Consider the following 20,794-nt stretch of genomic DNA (forward strand, 5'->3'; position numbering starts at 1 on the left):
GCTTGGTTTTTCAAATAATCCTTACCTGAGAATCCAGGAAGATGCCCAAGACTCTGTTTTGTGCCCCGCAAACTTGGCCGGCAGGGCTTCCTAAAAGTGCCACAGATAGAAAAATGCTTTTTACATTTTTATACAATGCTCCTTTGTCTAGGTGCATGGTACCTCTGTGTGTTTAACCTTTTCTGTTAGCAAACCTAAATCTTGTATAATGGTGATCTGGAGTACTTGATAATTGTAAACAATTTTAATTGTTTTTATATAATTTGTATTTACTTTGCTCTTTTATGGCCTTTTAGGCCGAAATACAGATATTGACTGACTTGATAAAAACATCTTTCTTTGAACTGATGGCAACCAGCTTGTATATTGTGAAACACTTTTTTTGCCTTTTTTTTTTCTTTCTTTGGATAGATGAATGAGAATCTACAGTTGCCTTTTGCTTGAAAAGCATTTCTAAACATGGAACACCCTTCAATATGTGCACGATTTCTGGTGACGAACAGTAGGCCGCTACTGGCCAACATGCATTTCTTTCCACCCCGTATCTCTTGGCTTGTCTTTGTGTGATGTTATTTCAAATATTTCTGCAGCGTCCGGGGGTGGTGTTGGTAAATTTAGTACCCGCTTGGAAAGTAGTTCTCTATATTATTGTTATGTTGCACTTACCAAATTCGCCCCTTCCTCTTAAGTGGCTTCTTTTCCAGCATTGTAAACCAGACTTTGCATTTCATTTTTCACGCGAGTCCTGTAGTATCCGAATTGACAATTTAATATGAAAAAGACCCCCAAAATGATACGTTTATAACAAGCCACTGTTTTCCAGTACAGTTTGTTACAGATTTCAGTATATAAAAAATAAAAATATTTATAATTCTGTCTCAGCGTATCATTTATTATTGTCCTTTTTAATCAAAACATTTGTTTTCTAGGTTGCTGTCGTTAAACTGAAAAAGACAGAGCGTATTTATGCTATGAAAATCCTCAACAAATGGGAAATGCTGAAAAGGGCAGAGGTAAGACCTTTATTTCCCTACTCTTCATCATTGTAGCACTGGCCTTCTTTCATCACATATTTAGTATCATTGTTGTAATTTCTTGTCAACTGTATTACTGAAACCACCTCAATTGGCCATTTCAGATTACCTTCTCCAGTGAGTGCGAAACACTGTAGCACACCTTCTTACCAACACAGTCACATCTCCTTTGAACTTCAATCCTTAGACTGGCTCCTGAGGGTCAAAGAAATTCAATTCGATACAGTGTGTATAGCCTCTCGTGTCAGTCATCCTTTCGTCCTGAGCTCCAAGTTTATACATTGTCTTCCCAGTTGCCCTGCAAGATCCATGGACACTAGGCCCCTGAAGAAAATCTCTGTAAATAAGGCCATGAATGGTGGGCAATTTTCCTACAACGCAGCAGCCAGACTATGGAACTCTGTGACCAGTAACCATTTGAACTTTTTGAAAAACCCACCAGGTTCTGACTGGTGTGAAAGCCCACATTAATCTACCCAGTCACTACATATTGTATCGGCCTTCCTAAGACAATCTTTTTACCATGCATGCAACATAAAAATACTGCAGGCATACACACAGTTATAATTTAATTTGGTAAGCCACTAGCTGTGCCTGACATATGCTCCTTCATGAAAACACTTAACAAATTCACAATTTCATGGCCCAGCTGTATTTACCTGTGTATGTTTGAAATTAGACAATGCATACTCTCTCTGTGGATCTAAAGTTTCAGAGGGGGTATGGATTCCGGGGTGGGAATGGAGAAGTAACAGATGTTTTGCAGCGTGAATCTTTCTGGATTCACTATGCTGTGCATTATTCCGCGATCTTGTGGTTGGGTCCGGATTCGTAGTCTTTTCTTTTTTTTTTTTTTTTTTTTTTGTAGCCCAGGTGGGCGTCGACGTCCACCATTTGGTGCACCTCCCGTGACGTCGTCGTGCTTCCTGCGGAAGTCCCACCTTTGGGGCGCCATCTTCAGATTCTTTTTTCCGCCGTTGGGTCTGGATCAACATCGGGAAGCTCCAGAAATTCACTCGGAGGAAGAAGGAAGAAAATCGAGTTTCATCGATAGAATCAAGAGAAGACATCAGAGATTGAACAGATTTCATCAGGAGCGCTAAGAAAGAGGACCAGCGAGCCTTTTTCTTCGACAGCCCTGGAGAATGCACGCTCAGAGACCCTGAACGAAATGGACAAGACGCCATTCAAGTTCTGCCCAAACTGCCACCACAAGTTCGCGCAGAGAGACCAGCATCCGGTCTGCAACCTCTGCCTACCGGTCGATCACCAGAGTATCGACTGCAACGCCTGCTCAGCCTTCGCGCCGAAGACACTCAGGGTGAGAGAGCGGCAGAGAAGGGCCAACGCCAACATGGACGGCAAGGGGAAGCCCCCGACGCTCTACGCTCTGGGCCTCTCCTCAGACGACGAGGACAACGTCGCCGAGACAGCCGAAAACTTCACGGTCGTAGAGACCGACAAGGAAAAAGAAGACGAGGTAAGAGAATCGTCGAGCGCAAAACAAAAAGTACCTCGACAACACGAGGGTGACTCGAGAAAAACTGAGTCAAAGTCCACGAAGGGAGCCCCGGCGCCGAAAGCTTCGACGTCCAAGGGGGGAACTTCGGACAAAAAGCCCAGCGGATCCTTACAAAAGGACTCCCAGGTGCAGAAAGACGCCGAAAGGCAAGGGTCGTCGAAATCATCCCATGAAACGGGCCGATCGACGCAGAAAGAACGTTCGACGTCGACGCAAGTTTCATCGAAAAGACCCGCGGTCGACGCCGAAAGCATCTCCGAAATGGAGAAAAAGAAGAGGCGGCTCGAGGCCGAAATGGAGAACATCCTTCAAAGGAAGAAGGAGTTCGACGCCAGGATGAAGGAATTCAAGATTCCAACAGTTTCATCGGCGGACGTCGTCGAGGTCGAAGAGGAGTTCGACGCCGAAGGGCTGACAAGGGATCTCGAAGAAGAGGAGGAGCCCTATTATGAGGAAGAAGCCGAGGAAGAAGACCAACAGTCGTTCTTCGAATCGGCGGCATCTACCAGCAACGACGTCGAATGGCACGATCTCGACACCGAAAACCCGGAGGAGCCCGTGGACACGTACCCCTCGAGGCCTTCGCCACCCGACGACATCGGGGTATACAATATGGTGGTGAAGAGCGCAGCACTGGCCTTCGGCGTCAAACTCGACGAGGAGAGGCCGAAAGCCGATTTTTCTCGTCGAAACACTGCTCCCCATCCAGACTAGGAGTCAGTTCCTCCCCATGCTACAAAGCGTGATGAACCAGGGGAGAGAAGCCTTCAAGGAGCCTGCCACCTGCCGGTCGATCACACCCAGGACAGAGAAGAAATATAAGCACTCCTCCCTGGACCCACCTTACATCAAGGGTAGCGTCACAGCAGACTCCATCATAGCCTCCACGGCCAGGAGAAGGGCCAACGTTCCAGCAACTTCGGGCCCACCTCCGGATAAAGAGAGCAGGAGGATCGACCTCACAGGCAGAAAGGTCGAGAGGAACGCCGCAATGCACTGGCGCATGGCGAATTCGAATGCACTCCTCAATAGACACCAATACCAACACTGGGATGAGATGGGGGAGCTTGTAAAGCACCTCCCCGAAGAATACCGCCAGAGAGCCTCTCACCTGGTGGATGAAGGAAAGAACATCGCCAACTCCTGTATAAAGACGGCGTTGGATGGGGCAGAGACTTCAGCAAGACTCATGGCCATAGGGGTCACAGAGAGGAGGCATGCATGGCTAAGAATCTCGGGATTCAAACCGGAAGTGCAGAACAACATCCTTGGCACCCCCTTCAACGGAGAGACACTGTTCGGAGCAACGGTGGACGAAAAGCTCACCCAGCTCAAGAAGGAAAACGAGACAGCGAGGTCCATGGGGGCCCTACAGCTGAGGGGAATGAGACGAGGTAATCCCTCGAGGAGACCCTACGGTAGGGGTACAAGCCAACAAGGGACATCGCACCAGGCGTTCCAACAAGGTCAGCAGGGCGAAGGTCACGGTCAAGGTCAGCAGAAGCAAAGCTGGCAATATCAACCTCGGGGCCAGTCCTTTCGCGGGAGAGGGAACGGACGTGGCCAAAGGAGGAGAGGGGGCAATCAGCCCTCCTCGAAGTGACTCAGCACGCAAAAAGACGCCTACCCTCGTCAAGTCCCCAAGGGTGAGGCGCAGAAAAGTGTCATCAGGGGGAAGAGAAGATTCAAGAGCCTACGAGCATACGTCACCAGTAGGCGGAAGGCTGAGGTTCTACCTTCAGGAGTGGCGGCGCATAACCACAGACAAGTGGATACGGAACATCGTGCAGTACGGATACTGCGTAGACTTGGAGAAAAGACCTCCAAACAGGAGACCGAAAGGAAGACAGAGATCTGCCCAAGAACTGGCAATACTCAGAGAGGAAACGCGGAAACTCCTACAAAAGGGAGCCATAGAGGCAGTGCCGTTCGGGGAACGCAACAAAGGGGTCTACTCAAACTACTTCGTGGTTCCGAAGGTAGACGGAGACCTCAGGCCCATACTGGACCTCCGTTACCTAAACAAGTTCATAAGAACGCAAAGGTTCAAAATGACTTCACTGCAGGAGGTACTGCCACAGATAAGAGAAGGGGACTTCATGGTCACCGTGGACCTCAAGGATGCCTACCTTCACATCCCAATAAACAGAAGGCACAAGGGCCTTCTAAGATTCAACATCGAACAGGAACACTACCAGTTCACGACCCTGGCCTTCGGATTAAAATCAGCGCCAAGGGTCTTTACAAAATGCCTGTCGGCGGTAGCGGCACACCTACGAAAGCAGGGCATACACGTATACCCATACTTGGACGACTGGCTGGTCAAGGCAAACTCACGCGAGAAGTGCGAGAGGCACGCAAAACGCGTAACGGACACCCTCACAAATCTGGGATTTTTCATCCACTGGGGAAAATCATCGCTGGAACCGGAACAGGTAAAGATTTTCCTGGGGGCACAGATCAACTCCCTCAACAGCACAGTAGTGCCCAGCGACAGGAGGACAGATGCCCTACTGAAGGAGACGCAGCTCTACCAGAAGGGGCGAGCTCTGACAGTGAGGGCGGTGAGCAAGATGATGGGGATGATGGCGTCCTGTATCCAGCTGGTGCCGAATGTACGCCTGCACATGAGACCATTCCAGGAATGGCTGCAACAGCAATGGTCACAAGCAAACGGAAGTTGGGAGGATCTAGTGGTTGTTACGCACGCAGTGCAGGAGGAGATAACTTGGTGGAACAGAGACAACATAACAACAGGGAGAAGCCTGACACCACCAAGCCCAACAGTGACCATTACCACGGACGCATCGCAGATGGGATGGGGAGCGCACATGGACAACCTCAGAGTGAGGGGTCTATGGGCTCCGGCAGACGCGGTCCGCCACATCAACTACCTCGAGTTGAAAACGATACTGCTAGCCCTGAAGGCATTCCAGAGACACCTGTGCGGGCAGAGGGTGTTGGTACAGACAGACAACACCACGGCGATGTTCTACATCAACAAACAAGGGGGGACACAGTCGTTTCCCCTCTCATCCCTAGCTCAGGAGATTTGGAGATGGGCCATACCTCTCAGGATAGATCTACTGGCAATTCACCTACCGGGGAAGGACAATGTGGAGGCAGACTGGCTGAGCAGGCAGACCTCAGCATCACACGAGTGGGAGCTCAATGGCCAGGAAACGGAGAAACTCTTCCGGAGATGGGGGACTCCCACAATAGACCTTTTTGCAACACGCCACAATGCAAAATGCCAAAGCTTCGCGTCCAGGCAACCAGATCAGCAATCCAAGGGAAATGCCCTATGGATAAGCTGGTCGAGGACATTTGCCTACGCCTTTCCACCGATACCCCTGTTGCACAGAGTGCTCGACAAGTGCAGAACCAGCAACATGACTCTGATCCTGGTGGCCCCACAGTGGGCGAGGCAGACATGGTTCTCACAGATTCAAGAAATGGCGCAAGGCAATCCGTACAGGTTCGAGAGAAGAAAAGACCTGCTCTCAATGCAAAACGGGGAGGTCCTGCACCCAGAGCCAGAGACCCTCAACCTAGCAGCATGGCTCCTGAAGACCTAGAGTTCGCACACCTAAGGTTACCTCAGAGCACTATGCGAGTGCTACGGGAGGCAAGGAAACCTACTACAAGAAAGTGCTACAGCGCAAAGTGGAAGAGATTCACGGTGTGGTGCAGGAAGAAGGGCCTGCACAACAGAATGACAAGAGACTCAACTGTGCTGAGGTACCTCACACACCTTCTAAAGAGTAACCTCTGCTCGAGCTCCCTAAGGGTGCACCTAGCAGCGATCGTTGCCTACACCAGAGGTGAGAAGGGTGGAAGTTTCTTCAGCTCGCAGGTGGTGAAGAGATTCATGGAGGGAGCCAAAAGAATGGCACCCCCGAAAAGGTTGCCGCCGCCGGCATGGAATTTAAACGTGGTTCTGACGGAGCTCATGAAGGCGCCGTTTGAACCCATTCACAAGGCCAATCTACAAATGTTGACGATGAAGACTGCCTTTCTAGTGGCCATAACCTCACTACGCAGAGTGAGCGAGCTTCAAGCACTAACGCTACAGGAGCCCTACATTCAAATTCACAAGGACAGGGTAGTCCTGAGGACGGACCCACACTTCATGCCCAAGGTAGTGTCGGCGTTTCACATGAATCAGAGTATCCAGATACCGAGTTTCTTCCAAAACCCGACTACAAACGCAGAAAAGGCCCTGCACACCCTCGATGCCAGAAGAGCGGTGATGCACTACATTGAAAGAACCAAGGAACTCAGGAAGTCGAAGCAGCTGTTTGTGTCCTTTGCTACTAGCTTCATGGGTAGACCAGTGACCAAGGGCACCATCGCTAGGTGGATTGCCCTCACTATTCAATTCTGTCACAAACAGGCTGGACAGGAGCTAACGGAGGGGCCACAAGCTCACTCCACAAGGAAGAAGGGGGCCACAGTTGCCTTCCTGGCAAACACGCCCATCCAAGACATTTGTCTCGCAGCAGCTTGGGCATCTGTGCACACGTTCACAAAGCACTACTGCGTGGACATTCAAATGAATAAGGAAGCACAGGTCGGACAGAAGGTGCTACAACACATTTTCAACGACCAGCGATCATCTTCCACCCAGCCACCACAAAAATAGGAAAACCGCTACAAAGTCTATGCACAGCATAGTGAATCCAGAAAGATTCACGCTGCAAAACGAAAAGTTTCTTACCTGTCGGTGTAGTTTTGCAGCTTGAAGATCTTTCTGGATTCACTAGCGAACCCACCCACCTCCGCCAGGAAGATGAGGCTGGAGGAAGAGGGGGTGAAATGGATAGGATCAAATAGGTGGATACGTACAGAAATATGGACAAAAGGATTAATCAATCGCCTAGGGTTAAAAAAAAAAAAAAAAACAGGGAAAAAAGAACCCGAAGATGGCGCCCCAAAGGTGGGACTTCCGCAGGAAGCACGACGACGTCACGGGAGGTGCACCAAATGGTGGACGTCGACGCCCACCTGGGCTACAAAAAAAAAAAAAAAAAACAAACAAAAGACTACGAATCCGGACCCAACCACAAGATCGCGGAATAATGCACAGCATAGTGAATCCAGAAAGATCTTCAAGCTGCAAAACTACACCGACAGGTAAGAAACTTTTCGTTTTCTAAGCAATACACTACTACTCTCTTTGTCATCCTCCAGAAAGTTCATGTGATAGTCGACTAGATCGCTCATTTGAAAGACTCATTAAAGAACCGGCAGGACTTTTATAGTTTTATGCCAACCTAGATAGAAATTGAAACTATAGGAGTATATTTTTTCCAGTGCCTTATGTACTACAGGTATGATGGGATATTTTAAACCACAAGACAGGAAAGCACACCCAGGCAGTAGTGAGATGACAGTAATGAGTTGGAGATGATGGGAAGAATTACAAGAGGAGAGGGACAGAAGTGTTGATTGATTTAAGGTAGAGCAGCGTTCTAGAGGTAATATAAACTGGGACAGAGAAGAAGAGGGTGAGAACAGGAGATGTGGTGACATAGTGGGGTGTACGATGAGGGAGGAGTAGGAGTGAGGAGAGAAAGAGCAAGGAGACAGAGAAGAGAAGTGGGAGAAGTAAGGAGAAGGAAAGCTAGATGGGCGAGAAAAAGCGAGAGAGTACACATTCCAACTGAAAGGAGCTCAGAACACGATGTTGTAAGAGTTTACTGCAAGTACTTATAAGATTGTGCACCTACCTTGAGCAAGGTGTTTTTGAGAGATGGACAAAGAAAGAGCAAATGTTCCATAGAGACCTCTTTTTATAAGATTTCTAATAACTGTCCAAGTTAATTCTGACCATTTTGGTCATTCTATTAGAAATTATTAAATAAAGAACAGATTGTTTGGTTGAGTACATTATAGAACATATGAACGCTGTAGACCGTACATGATGCTAAGAATTGCTATTAAATCTGGATTTGAGGGTCAAGTTCCACAGCATCCTCATTATGCTACCGTCTTACTTATGATTGTCTGTTAATAATCATATTTGTGGTGGCTATGGTTTTGTAGTTTCAATTTTATCAGTTTTATTAGTTAAAATATTTGTGAAGTAAGGCAGAGAATGAAAGAATGTAGAGGACAATCAATTTAGCAGTGTGGTAAATCATCCTCTCTGCAACATATTGAGACAGGATGCACCTGTTAAATCTTTGTAATCTCTAAATTTGGTTTTCCTTAATAGAGATGTGGATTTGAATGATTTTATTTGAAAGGGTTTTCAGACCAAATAGATGTCTGGAATACATTGATTTGTACAGTTATTGGTAATGTTTTAAAGGTGGTTTCAGTTTTGTCATAGTTCAATATGTAATCATGTACAAGATCATATGGAGACATTTCAGCAAGGGCTTATTATGGTAGTGGTGGGAAGAGAAGGAGGATTTAATCTGCATCATTAGGCCATTTGTGTCTCTAAAATGCCTTTATAGAATCCAGGGCCTACATTTACCCAAGTTGCTTCAGTTGCTAACAGGTTGCCGTTCTTAAATAACTAGTGTGTTGATTAGGGAAGCTAGTCTCTGCACTTTTTTTCTAGTTTAATTATTATTATGTTATATAAAGATATTTAATATTATTTAATTATTATGAAAAGTTAAATTTGGAGATTAGATTTATTAGAATATCCTGTTCAACATTAATTGAAGAAATATAAGACTGAATATTTTGTGGGCTAGGCAGGCCTTTATCCTATTTTAAGAATGTGATATATAGATTCTGATAAGCTAAGCTGCCTGTTTAGCTACTTATACTGGGAAATGAAAATTTAGAAGCATGGATCCCAGAGTATATTCTAAAATGAAATGTGAGGTCTTTTTAGGGATGGAGTGGAAGAATCTGGGTCTAGAACATTTATTTAAGTTAGCAAATATGTCGGCCTGAGAAGTTAGAGCAAAAGGGACAGCAAAACCCATTTAGTTACAGAAGGGGTTTTCCAGTAAGCCATCTTTGACCTGAGGTTCACTTTTGTGAAGTTCATTGTAGGAATTCTCCAAAAGGTTTGTATTCTAGCCTTTGAATTGTTGGATATCTTTCTTATTCCTAGTAGATGAGATATTGGATCCCGCCATTTTGGTTCTAAGATGATTTACAAGCACTGTTCAAGATTAGCATCTGATGCCTTGCTATAATGTAAGGAGACACATGGTCAGCTATGATGGTGCATATTTAGTTGAAGTTGCAATCCAACTTTAGGAGCTTATTGGCAATAATAATTGGAGTTTGACTATGTATTTGTTTTCTGGAGTACTGAACTTGAAAAGCCATGTTTTTGCTGCTTTATCAGTAATCCACTTTTTGTGGATTAGCAATAATTTCTCTTTACAGTGTAACCTTTTATACATTCTAATCTCTAGAGAACTCTATGGATCTAGACATGTATTTTCATAGAATTCAACCTAGAACTGAAGAAATCTGTTGCATATCACTTGCTTCTGGTGCAGTTTCTAAGGTTTGTAGAGATTAATCTTTAGATCAAGGGAGATGGAAAGAGCACCTTGATTTGTGAATCTAATTGATTTAAGTTGAGCTATGTAGTATATCTGGTCTGTAAACAACTGTTTGCAATACACACATGTGAAATCTCTCTGGGTGTAAGTCAAAAGTTATTTCCTGTACTACAGTATGTATATTTTAAGGTATGAATTGACCGTTTTCAGAAAAGCTTTTCTAACTCTTAGAATGGATAGTGTGCTTTGGATTTCTGTCATCCTCTGTGGAGAAGTAAGTCTTCCAGCAGCATCCTTTATGTAGATAACCCAGGACTGCTGGAGCTCTTTGCAAGCTATTGTTTGTGATTATTTGTAACTAACCATGTAGCATGGGCATCTGCAGCTTTGCAGACAAATGATAAATCTCTGCTTTGTTTTTTCATGTGTGAAAGGGTATTCTCTTTCCTAATGGCATGATCCTTTTTACGTCTGGCTTGACAACGCAGCTATCGCCAATCCATAAGGTGATCAACCTAAAAAACAAAAACCCTTCAGGAGTACTATAGAGATGGGGGTTGGCTCTCCCCACATTTTGGTAGCTAGGAGTACATGTTTTGATTGGGCAGGCATTGTGTGCTTCTACAGAAAAGAATATTATCCATCCATTAAGATGTGATTATTGTGTTTGTTTATTCAGCTGCCTGAGCTTGAGGTTTCAGAGGCTTATACATGACATTTTAATACTGTTAAAGTATCTTCGATAACCAGATAATCAAGCCTTATAGCCAGCTAATGTGAGGTATACCAGTTGATAAGCCCTGAACCAGCCAGCTAATGTGAGGTATACCAGTTGATAAGCCCTGAACCAGAGTGCGGCTAGGACCGAGGAAGAGGGCCTTTAACAACCGGTAGTGCCCAAGACAGAAGGACTATAAGCCTATTAGAACGTTCCATCTACTGAGGGCAGAATGTTCTAAAATAAAAAGCAGAGACAAGCTTTCAAATGTTGGAGCAGTAGGCTTAGACCTTCCATTATTAGCCCTGAGCCCCTTGGTCTTCACTGGAGCTCTCAACATTCCAGTGTTCTAATTTATTGTGTTTGTTTTTCTCTGGCAACAGGAGGGAGGAGGGCAGCCATGAGGAATGTATTGCAGTTCTAGCATCTTGCTCTTCTATCATTAAAATTAGACTTCAGAGTACAGATTTGTGTATGACAGTAGTGTGGGATGCCCAAGGCTACACTGGTGTCAGTGAATTTTTAGTTCTGGCTTGACAGAAATCCTTAAATCTCAAGCGTCGGATATAATCATTATACAAGCCCTGCCGCTACTCATATGGACCTTTTTTCGTCGACGTGAGAAATCTAGGATCAATCATTTACATACATTTACATAAACATTGGAGACCAATGGGGATCCACAGGATTCGACAAAGAGAATTGTTCATTACATTTTTAGATTGTTTTCTTTTTTAACCTTTTTATTGCAGGAAAAAGCAATAAAACATGAACATTAAATTGCAACCCTAGTAGCATCACAGCCAATCCTGAATCCACTGAAGTACAATAAGTCCTGAAACACCCACCCTCCGAACTTACGGCAAGACAACAGATCACATTGTTAAATGTATTTTGGTTTAAGCATTATTATTACAGGTTTAATTGGTCCATAAGCTGATATTTCAAGATAAGGTAAAATAGAACATTAAGAAGAACTATGCAACGGATACAAAATATACTAAATGTGTGTTCCATGAAGGAAACCCCTAATCTAAATTATGTGGCTATAGGTTAAGAATTGTCATTTGGTTAGGCAAGGTGTCATCTTCAGAAAACCAAATAAAAGTCTTTGATGAGAGAATGTGAATGCTCAGACTTTCCATTTGGGAAGTGGAGATCGAAAGGAACACACACTATTATTTTTGAACAAGGCACTAGTTGCATTATTTAATCTTGTTCTCCCTAACAGGAACCAATCGTATTTCTTCAGACTCTGGGAGCAGGTAAACTCCCCTCTTTCTCAGGGCAGCATAATTGGTCCATGCACTGCTATGACCTTGTTATGTTCCACTGGGTTGACTGTTGGGTGTAATCAGCTCTTTCCACAAGTTGCTCTTCCATCCTGGCATCAACCTCTGATGAGAACTTCACCGTCAGTCGTGCAATATATAACAATTAACTATTCACTAACTAGGAAGGCATCTTGGAAAACACAGAATCTGCAGTGGACAAACACATAATGTTCCAACAAATGGAAATGAAATGTGCAGGCCTCTTAGCCTTGCACATATATATACGGCATTCAAAATGCAGTTAACTTAAGTTACATAGCGTGTTCAAATGACCTGATTAATATGCACACGTTATTTAGCATCGTAAATCACACTTTGCAAACAAATGCATTTAATTATGCAAAGATAAAATTACGTCCTTCAATCCCCCCCCCCCACCCCCCCCTGATGAGTAGAAAGCCATCACATCAAACACAAATGAATCTCAAAGGAACATTTCATTAGTCTGCTGAGTCCGTCATTTTACCCTTGCCCTTAGAGTTTTGCAACTCCATCTATTTGTAAGCCTTACTTTTTCTCTCTTCCTATCCCATTTCCACCTTCTTTCCTTTCTTGCAAATACCTAAATCCCATATATAAAGCACATCAGCACATTAAACAAATGCCTCTAATCAAAATAGGCCTAAGAATAGCAGCTAAAAATCCATTACCCGTGCTTACAAGCAAGCTACCTATAGCACAAAACCCTTTTCCTAAGGTTCTTTTTTAAATATAATTATTTATTGATTTTCAACATTAATATTTTGCCACACAGTGAAGTGGAACCATTACTGCTTCATTTCATTCTCATTATAGACAGTTACATGATATATCTTACCCATGTACATTTAGCTTATTTGCTTTGTAGTGTACATTCCTGTATGCAGTGATCCACGAGTGAGGGGAAACGTAGAGGGGACTGCATGAGGGGGTGTTGTCAGTGTCAATGTGGCCCTTCGAGGGAGGTACTTGCATATGCTGTCCTGTGGCGGTTGTCACAGAGAGGTACTATCTCAAGCAGTGTGAGGATTCTTGCGTTATTAAAGTGCCTCTCAATTGTTCTTGCATCACGCGTTTTGTGCCTTGTGTGTGTCTGTGTCCCAGCAATTAGTTGCACTCAGAATGTGCATTCAAAGTGGCCTAATATCAGTTTCACTTCCAGTTTGATGATATAAGTGTCCCACATTGTCTCCTTCCTCCCTTTTGACGTGTTTGTCTCATGGTGTCCGCTTCCGCCCTAGCCCATTTATGTAGGTTGCTTAACCAGACATTAGCAGCCACGGGTTGGGCGGCTTTCCATGTCCTTGCTATCCGTCTCTTAAACAATAAAAGGGATAGGTCAATTAATTAATTAATGGGTGTTTTTATCCTTAGTTGGATGTGGCATCAGGCTTAGTAGACCTAGCTCTGTGGTATTCAGCACTGTCCTTTTCGACCAGGTCCGAGATCAAACCTGTCACGGTCTTCCAAATCAGGCCCAACACTAAGCTTGCCTCACTATATGATAAAATCCCGCCGCAACTGTCAGCATCTATGGCAGTGTGAGGCTGCCCCTCGTACATGTGGTGTATGCATATTGGGTGAGATATGTCTGGTGTAAATAAATTAGTTGGGAGTATTGAAATATCGGATTTTTAGATACTTGTTTAACTTGCTCATTAAGTTTCTGCCTTTGGTCATTAAGGATGTCCCACCCCAGGTTTTCTTCCCATAATGTCCTAGGTATTGGACTGGTTGTGGAAGCTTGAGCATTGAGGAGATTATACAGGGCAATAACTGCCTATGGGGCTATTCCGTATGTGAGGACCCCTGTAACAGTGCCGAAGTCTGCGGCTCTTCTTGCCCCTGACCCCACCAGGTCCTGATCGTGTGCATTATTGCATTGTATGTGAGGGAGTGGCCTGCAATCAAGCTGTATGTGTCCTGTAACTCTTGGTAAGTTTGAAACCTCCCTTCACAGTATAGTTCTCCCAACCAGGTCACCCCAGCCTCCCTCCAGGGCCCTAACTTGTGTGTCACCTGGCCATCATGTAACTAGGGGAGTGCTTTTAACTTTAAGGCTGGGTCATATAGATCTTTTCCGTAAGGTTCCTAAAACGCTAATTGCTTCTAAATCTTCTAATTCAGTTAGAAATATTCTTCGTGAATCCCTCTATCTCTTTGCTCTTGTTCGGGATATAAGAACGGGAGTACTTCACTTTCAACATCTTAAATACTCCGCCTTTCTTTGCTCACATTATATCTAAAGCTAGTTGATCTTGCAAAACCAGAGACCTAAGAGCTATTAATTCTGTATCTACTGCCTTCACAGCACCAGATGTACTAGTTGCTAATTGATCCACTACTGTAGAAAGCCTCCTAATCTTCTCATCTTTTAAGACTACTTCCAGTGAAGAAATAATGGCACCAAAAATATCTCCCACTAAATATGACCCATCATTATTACTACATCTGGATCTATGAGGTGAATTCTTCTCAATCCTCAACTCTTCGCATGATACATTTTTGGGAATACTAAAGCTAAGTAACATGTACTTTCCCAGTCAGGGGGCAGTTGAAGATAGGCATCCTGTCAGGGATAACGGGATCTTCTCCAGTAGAATCTGAACAGACCCTCCAAAACTTTCAGATGTGTACTCACATCTGCTTAAGCCCATGTGTTGAGTTATAGTGTAAACCCTTCTTTTGTAAATGCATAACTTTCCTTTCTGTTGTCCATCTAGTTTCAACCTAGGATACACCCTCTTTTCTTTATACTCCTCTTCCTCCATTTTCCACACATTCTTTAAAACATCTTCCTTCTCTGTTGCTTTATGAACTCTCCTCCCCTCTAAAGCTTGAATAAACGTATTCTCTAGTGGATTCATATAACATGTCAAATTTCGCTGACAAATTTCGCTTATTTGCTTTAACAATATCTATTCTATTGGAGGACCTAAAGAAATACCAAGGTGCTTTCATATTCGTAGGTTGTGGTTGAGGTTTCATTCTCTTATGAAGGGAAACCTCCGAAAGGATAAAATCATAATTGAGAAATAATACTCCAATTGTTTCTGTCTATAAAATAAGCTAAGCAATGTACTACAGGTGAATCCAGGCGAAAACGGAATATGATAGGTTACATCCTCAGCAGCTGAAGAAGGTACGTGTATGCAAACACCGCAATCCTTACCTTCTAGGGCATGTGTGTATTCTTGCCCTAATCTGGAATAAATATTTGACGTTAAATTTCCTTCTGAACCATCTAAATATGAAGTAATATTGTTTACCAGATCTATTGAATGTGCAGGTGGTGTAGGGGTACCTATCTCAGGAGGAATACTCACACCAATTGAAAAGGTTAATAATACTAACACAACAACTGTTAATCTCAGAGCAATCCGTATCCTATCGCTAGGCTTGGTAAGGAAACATGTTTGTCTACAGTCAGACCTTATATATATATATATATATATATATATCAGCAGAGAGACTTGTCATATTCTGCAATTGGCTCTACCTGTGCAAAATGAGCAATACTTTTTTTATGAATTATGGTTATTTCATTCAGTTTAAATATGTTAGTCTTAATGAGGTGTCCCTAAACCTACTCTGTCGTCTTCTAAAATGGCAACCTTACTCTTTTAATGCAGCATCTGCGCTAGGGAATCTTCATAATTCTTTCTTTCTTTTGTAATAGCAATAATTGTACATTTCATTTAAAGTTAATCAGTTCAGTCACAGTTCATCAGTGACAGGATAAGACTAGGGTCAAATCAGTCAAATTCAGAATTCAATCACTATTACTGTTGTGGCACCTCATGGGGACTTAATTAGTTCTGTTCTCATCGCATTCAGGTCATAGGTCTTCAAGTTACGCACACTGTGTAAAAAGTATCTGCAGCTAGGTACTCTTGCTCGCTTTGATCTTCTAGGTGTCTGTTGATCTCCTTCAGCATCATTCACACCATTTAACTCTGTCTCTTCGATGATAGTTTGTGGTATACATTCAACTGACACACTGGATGTCAGCCTTTCACTTGTCCTTCATGACGGTCACTTTTCTTCACCTGCGGTTACTCCGTGGCATTACCCTATTATGGTTTAGTCTCTTCTGCCTCCTCCTGAGGCACTTCCACACCACTCTGTGAAATGTTAGTAACTTGGTTAGTGGAGAAATTGTGGTGTACAACACCCTCCTCTGGTCCTTTTGGACAGACAGGCACAGGTGTTGCAAACTTGTTTCAGTTGACGCCACCTCTTGAGCAAGAATCTTACTCTCTGCTTGTGGGAGGCATGAACCCAGTTAGGCAACACCACATTTCACAGCAGTGTTGGTGATCAGGATCACCTGGTATGGCCCTTTTCACCTCTGCTGCAAGTACTACTTCCAGACGTTATTCTTTACCAGAACCCAGTTGCCAGGACTAAAGTCATGGCATTGTTCTTGATGTGGAACAGCAGTAACAGTACTACATCAGCCACTCCTTTGCAGTAGTCTTGAATCATATCATCTATGATATTTACAAGCACATTTGCGGGCTGTCTCGTTAAACGTCCCATTAGTATTTCATGGAGTGACAACCTTGTTCTTCTGTCAAAAGTACGTAGGAGAAGCATCAACACCAAAGGCAAGGCATCTGGCCATTTCAAATGAGTGGATGCACACACTTTGGCTAACCAATACTTCCGTGTCCCATTTATCTGTTCCACAATGCCCGAAGCTTCTGGTCTGTAGCTACAGTGTTATTGTTCCACCTGTAATGTCACACACAGCATTCTAAGAATCCCATTATTTAAATAACTCTGTCTGACTCCAGTGGCACTGTAAAACTGAACCGTGGTATGTGTTCTCACAATAGCAGTTTGGCTACAGTGAGACTGTCCTTCCTCGTGTTGGGAAGGCTTCCACCCATCGGGAAAAAATGCACACTATAACCAGGACATATCTCAGCCCATTCCCATTAGACAGGCATCTCTATGAAGTCCATCTGCATTCTTTTAAATGGTCCTCCTGTGTGACTCATTGTTACTGGTATCCTGATCTCTATGTTCATTTGTTGACAAGTGTCACATCTATGGCACAATTCCTCAGCCATGACTCTAAATGGAGGATTGAATCAATCCTGTCCGAACAATCTAACTATGGAATCTCTTCCTATGTGTGCAGGACCATTAAAATGTGTAGTCGTTGGCAACAATAAACTATGCAGGCAGCACAGGTTTTCCATCAGCTGAGACCCAGATGGCATTCACATTCTTGATACAGCCTTCTCTGACCAACCCTTGTTCCGCTTCTGGCATGTCCTCCTGCAATCTCTTAACTTCCTCTCAAGTATCAGCCACAGATAACAAAATAGCAAAATTGGTGTCTTCGTCAGAGTTATTTGCCTACTCTCCATTAAATGTGTATGCCACAGTGACACATTACTGAGCAACTTCATTGGCATATCTATTATAAGAAGTTACATAATCAGTCACACTCCTGTGTTCTACGCTTTTAACTACAAAAACGTCTCCGGCAACTGTAAATTTTCTAACAGGCTGGTATAACTTGTATGGCATGACGTATTGCATTGGTTTGGGAACAGGAACAACTGGGACAGCTACAGAAGTGCGCATATTCACCTGAAAGTGAGCATGCAACAGTGTCCGGGATGATTGGCTTTCCTTTTGTTTTCAGGTTTGTCCTTTCGTTTCCTTGCTTCTCGTCTGTGCAATTTTTCTTAACAGGGTAATGCAGCTCGCCAGGCAGTGATAATGTGTCCATTGCTTGACACTCATTTCATTTGCAGTGCGCTGCTTCCCATGTGATCACTTCCTCTAAACCAGGCAATCCTTATAGAATACTGTTGTCTGTGGTGTATCATTGTCTTAGCATATCACGGTGACCAACAGTTTGATTCTAAATGTAGTGGACGTGCTTTAACTTTAAAACAATGATTGACTCTTTACAGTGCCTCTTTAAGACGGAGACCCATTGGTCTGTGTAGGTTCATTATTGCAACCATATGCCTGCCGCATTTAGACAGTACCATGTTTTATTTTTTCTACTGGTATTCTTTTGATTTATCGTGCATATGTTGAGTTTATGTATTTTTTTTGTGCTTGTGTCAGCAGACGAGTGCAGGAATGAGTAGGTGGCCAGATGAATGCATGCATGCGTGCAAAGATGAGTGACAGAGTGCATTTATGGTGACTCATTAAGTAAAAAAAATCAGTGACACAAAGCCAGACCTATCGGCATTGCCAGTGCTTGTTCCATTTTACTATCAACACATGAGAGACATTAGAGATTTACTTTATGACTCGTACTTCTGTGCCTGTGTGTGCCGTTTATCTGCAGAATGTTCGAAGTTGTCTAAGTGATGGGGTTTTTGGGTGAGTACCTCTGTTTATCCGAGCAGTAGGTTCAGAGAATCGCGTCCTGTTTGAGGTGAGTATAGCTGCTTGATGAGTATTGAAATAAATGACAACTATTATGACTACAAGGGCGGAATATATGTTGGAGGTGCATCAGACTGAGAGAGGTAGAGTAAAACATTTCCTGAAGCGCTCTGGAAATGGTAGATGATTTTCTACCATGATATAATTGATAGAGATATTTTTTCTGAAGGCTCATATCTTGTTTTTACTGGGGTGCTGCATTAATTATTTCTATCTGTGTTTCCATCAGCAGTTTCCATCTCTTTTTTGAGGAGACAGATTCCACATATTTGACCGGCCAATTATTTTCCTAAAACACAATGGCCTTGTCATTGGACGTTATCCTGTACCATCCAGGATGAATGATCCCACATTTAACATTGAGACTTTGTAGATGTGGCCTGATTTCAATAAATGTTTTCTTGTCTAGAGATTTCTTGGCGAGAACATGTGATATTTTAAATTAGTATCTATTTTTCTGATCTTTTGCCTAACTACATGATGACCCCAAACTCCACAACTCCACCGCCCCCCTCGAGCACCACCCCCAAGGCTTGGCACAAATGTTTCACCTTATGACCCAGCCAGCCTATATGTATGTTGCCTCTTAAAAATTGTGTGAGCAGAAAAGCCAAGCAATCTTGTATAATGTTCTGAAAGTTTATTCATGGCTTTCTTCTTATGTCAAGAGGTGGATATTAGTTTACCTTTTTTAGTAGGGCAAACTAGAGATCATAGGGGAGATAAAAACAAAAATTAAAAAATTACCTGCAGCTGTCCCCATTAAGCCCTTCTGCTCCTCTTCGCAGGAAGGGAAGGCACAGGCTCCCAGAATGCTCTGTGAGCAATCCTGAAGCTGCTCTCACTCATGAGAGCAGCTTCAGGATTGGCCTGAATGCCCTTGATTTGCGCTCCAGGACAGACGCCTACTCTCTCTGCTCTCTTCAACCCAACTGCGTTGCTGGGTTGGAGAGAGCATTTACTGTGCATGACGGTTTGGCCGGCCTGAGATGGCAGGCCAGCCAAACTGTCATGCGCAGTTATGGGAGTGCACTACCACTCCTCTCAGTGCCTGCCACTTCCAGGTCCTGCCCCAAGACTGGGCAGGAAAATAAAAATAAAACGAGTGGTAATTATAGTTTTATTTTTCTTTCCTGCGGTTTTTGGAAGGAGGGGAAGGGCGCTCCACCATAGCCTAGGAGCCACCTCTGCGTCAAAGGATAGCTCAGCTTCGAGCTCACATACCCCAAAGTCCTCCACATTGTCTTTGAGTCTCAATATTGAATGCTAAAGAGTGCAACAGTGATACCGAGAGTCAGAGATTGATCCTTGGGGAACTGTATGCAAGACTGTGTCCCTTCAGAATGAGAGGATGAATGAGACCTTCTCCACTTTGTGTGTCAAGAGACCTCGAGGAGCTTGAGCTCTTTGCTTTCCGATCTTCCCATGCACCACTGTATGGTGACATCTTCTGTGTTCCACATCCTTCTTTCCAGTATTTCTCTTTCAAGGAACACAGATACGACCCAGAAAGGTTTAATTTCCCAAAAGAACTTTGGTGGCCTTTTTCCATAGCTAGATAATCATCTAAATGAGTAGGTTGACCATTCACAATCAAATCAGTTTTAGTTAGAATTACTCTGGTTACCCTAGAGTCTGGGGGATGTGGACGAATGGAATGATGTGCAAGAATAATTTTGAAGCATGTGAAGTTGTTTTAAGGTTATGACCTTAATTATTTACTCGATATGTTTGTAATGCCCTGACAAGACAGGCTGGGATGTTGTATACATAAATCACTGGCATGTTCCCACATTTGTGGTTTCCCTAATGGTTGATGTTGTAAGCATACAGTTGGAATTGATGCTGTGCCACTGCTTGAAAAAGACAAAAACAATAAAAAAATAAAAAAAAAAGAATTGCTCTGTTTACTGAAAGATTTTTTATCTGGTTATGTATTATTAGTTTCACAAACTACTAACCTTATGTGTCCGTTTATGCACTCGGTTCACATTTCTGAACCCATTGTTCACTTTTATGGAGCTTCTTTGATTCTGAAAGGAATTACTCAAACGTTTGAAACCAGTGTCATGTACACTAAGTGGGAGGGGAATAGCATCTTCCCCCCTAGAATGTTTGTGTAATTTTTCTCCATTGTTTTGGAGGTTTCTTAATTCTTCAGTTTCAATACTTTTTCAAACAGTTGTTTTTAATGAATTTTTGAATGGATTTTATTTGATCCATTCATCAAATGTTTTACGATATCTTTAAATTCCTTTTTTTTTTTTTTTAAATAATTTTTATTTGTCCTCATTCGC

At 43.4% G+C, this 20,794-nt stretch overlaps 1 protein-coding gene across 2 annotated transcripts in view; it reads left to right on the top strand.

Annotated features, from left to right (window-relative positions):
• Positions 1 to 20,794, top strand: part of CDC42BPB (CDC42 binding protein kinase beta) — a 1,057,701-nt gene that overhangs the window by 169,268 nt on the left and 867,639 nt on the right. For both annotated transcript variants that reach the window (XM_085626326.1, XM_085626327.1), the window contains exon 3: positions 930 to 1,013. In XM_085626326.1, the coding sequence (XP_085482452.1) occupies positions 930 to 1,013 (84 nt within the window). The remainder of the gene's footprint in view (positions 1 to 929; positions 1,014 to 20,794) is intronic.

This window comes from Triturus cristatus, chromosome 9 (assembly GCF_964204655.1).
Source record: "Triturus cristatus chromosome 9, aTriCri1.1, whole genome shotgun sequence".
In the NCBI taxonomy this organism is placed as follows: Eukaryota; Metazoa; Chordata; class Amphibia; order Caudata; family Salamandridae; genus Triturus; species Triturus cristatus.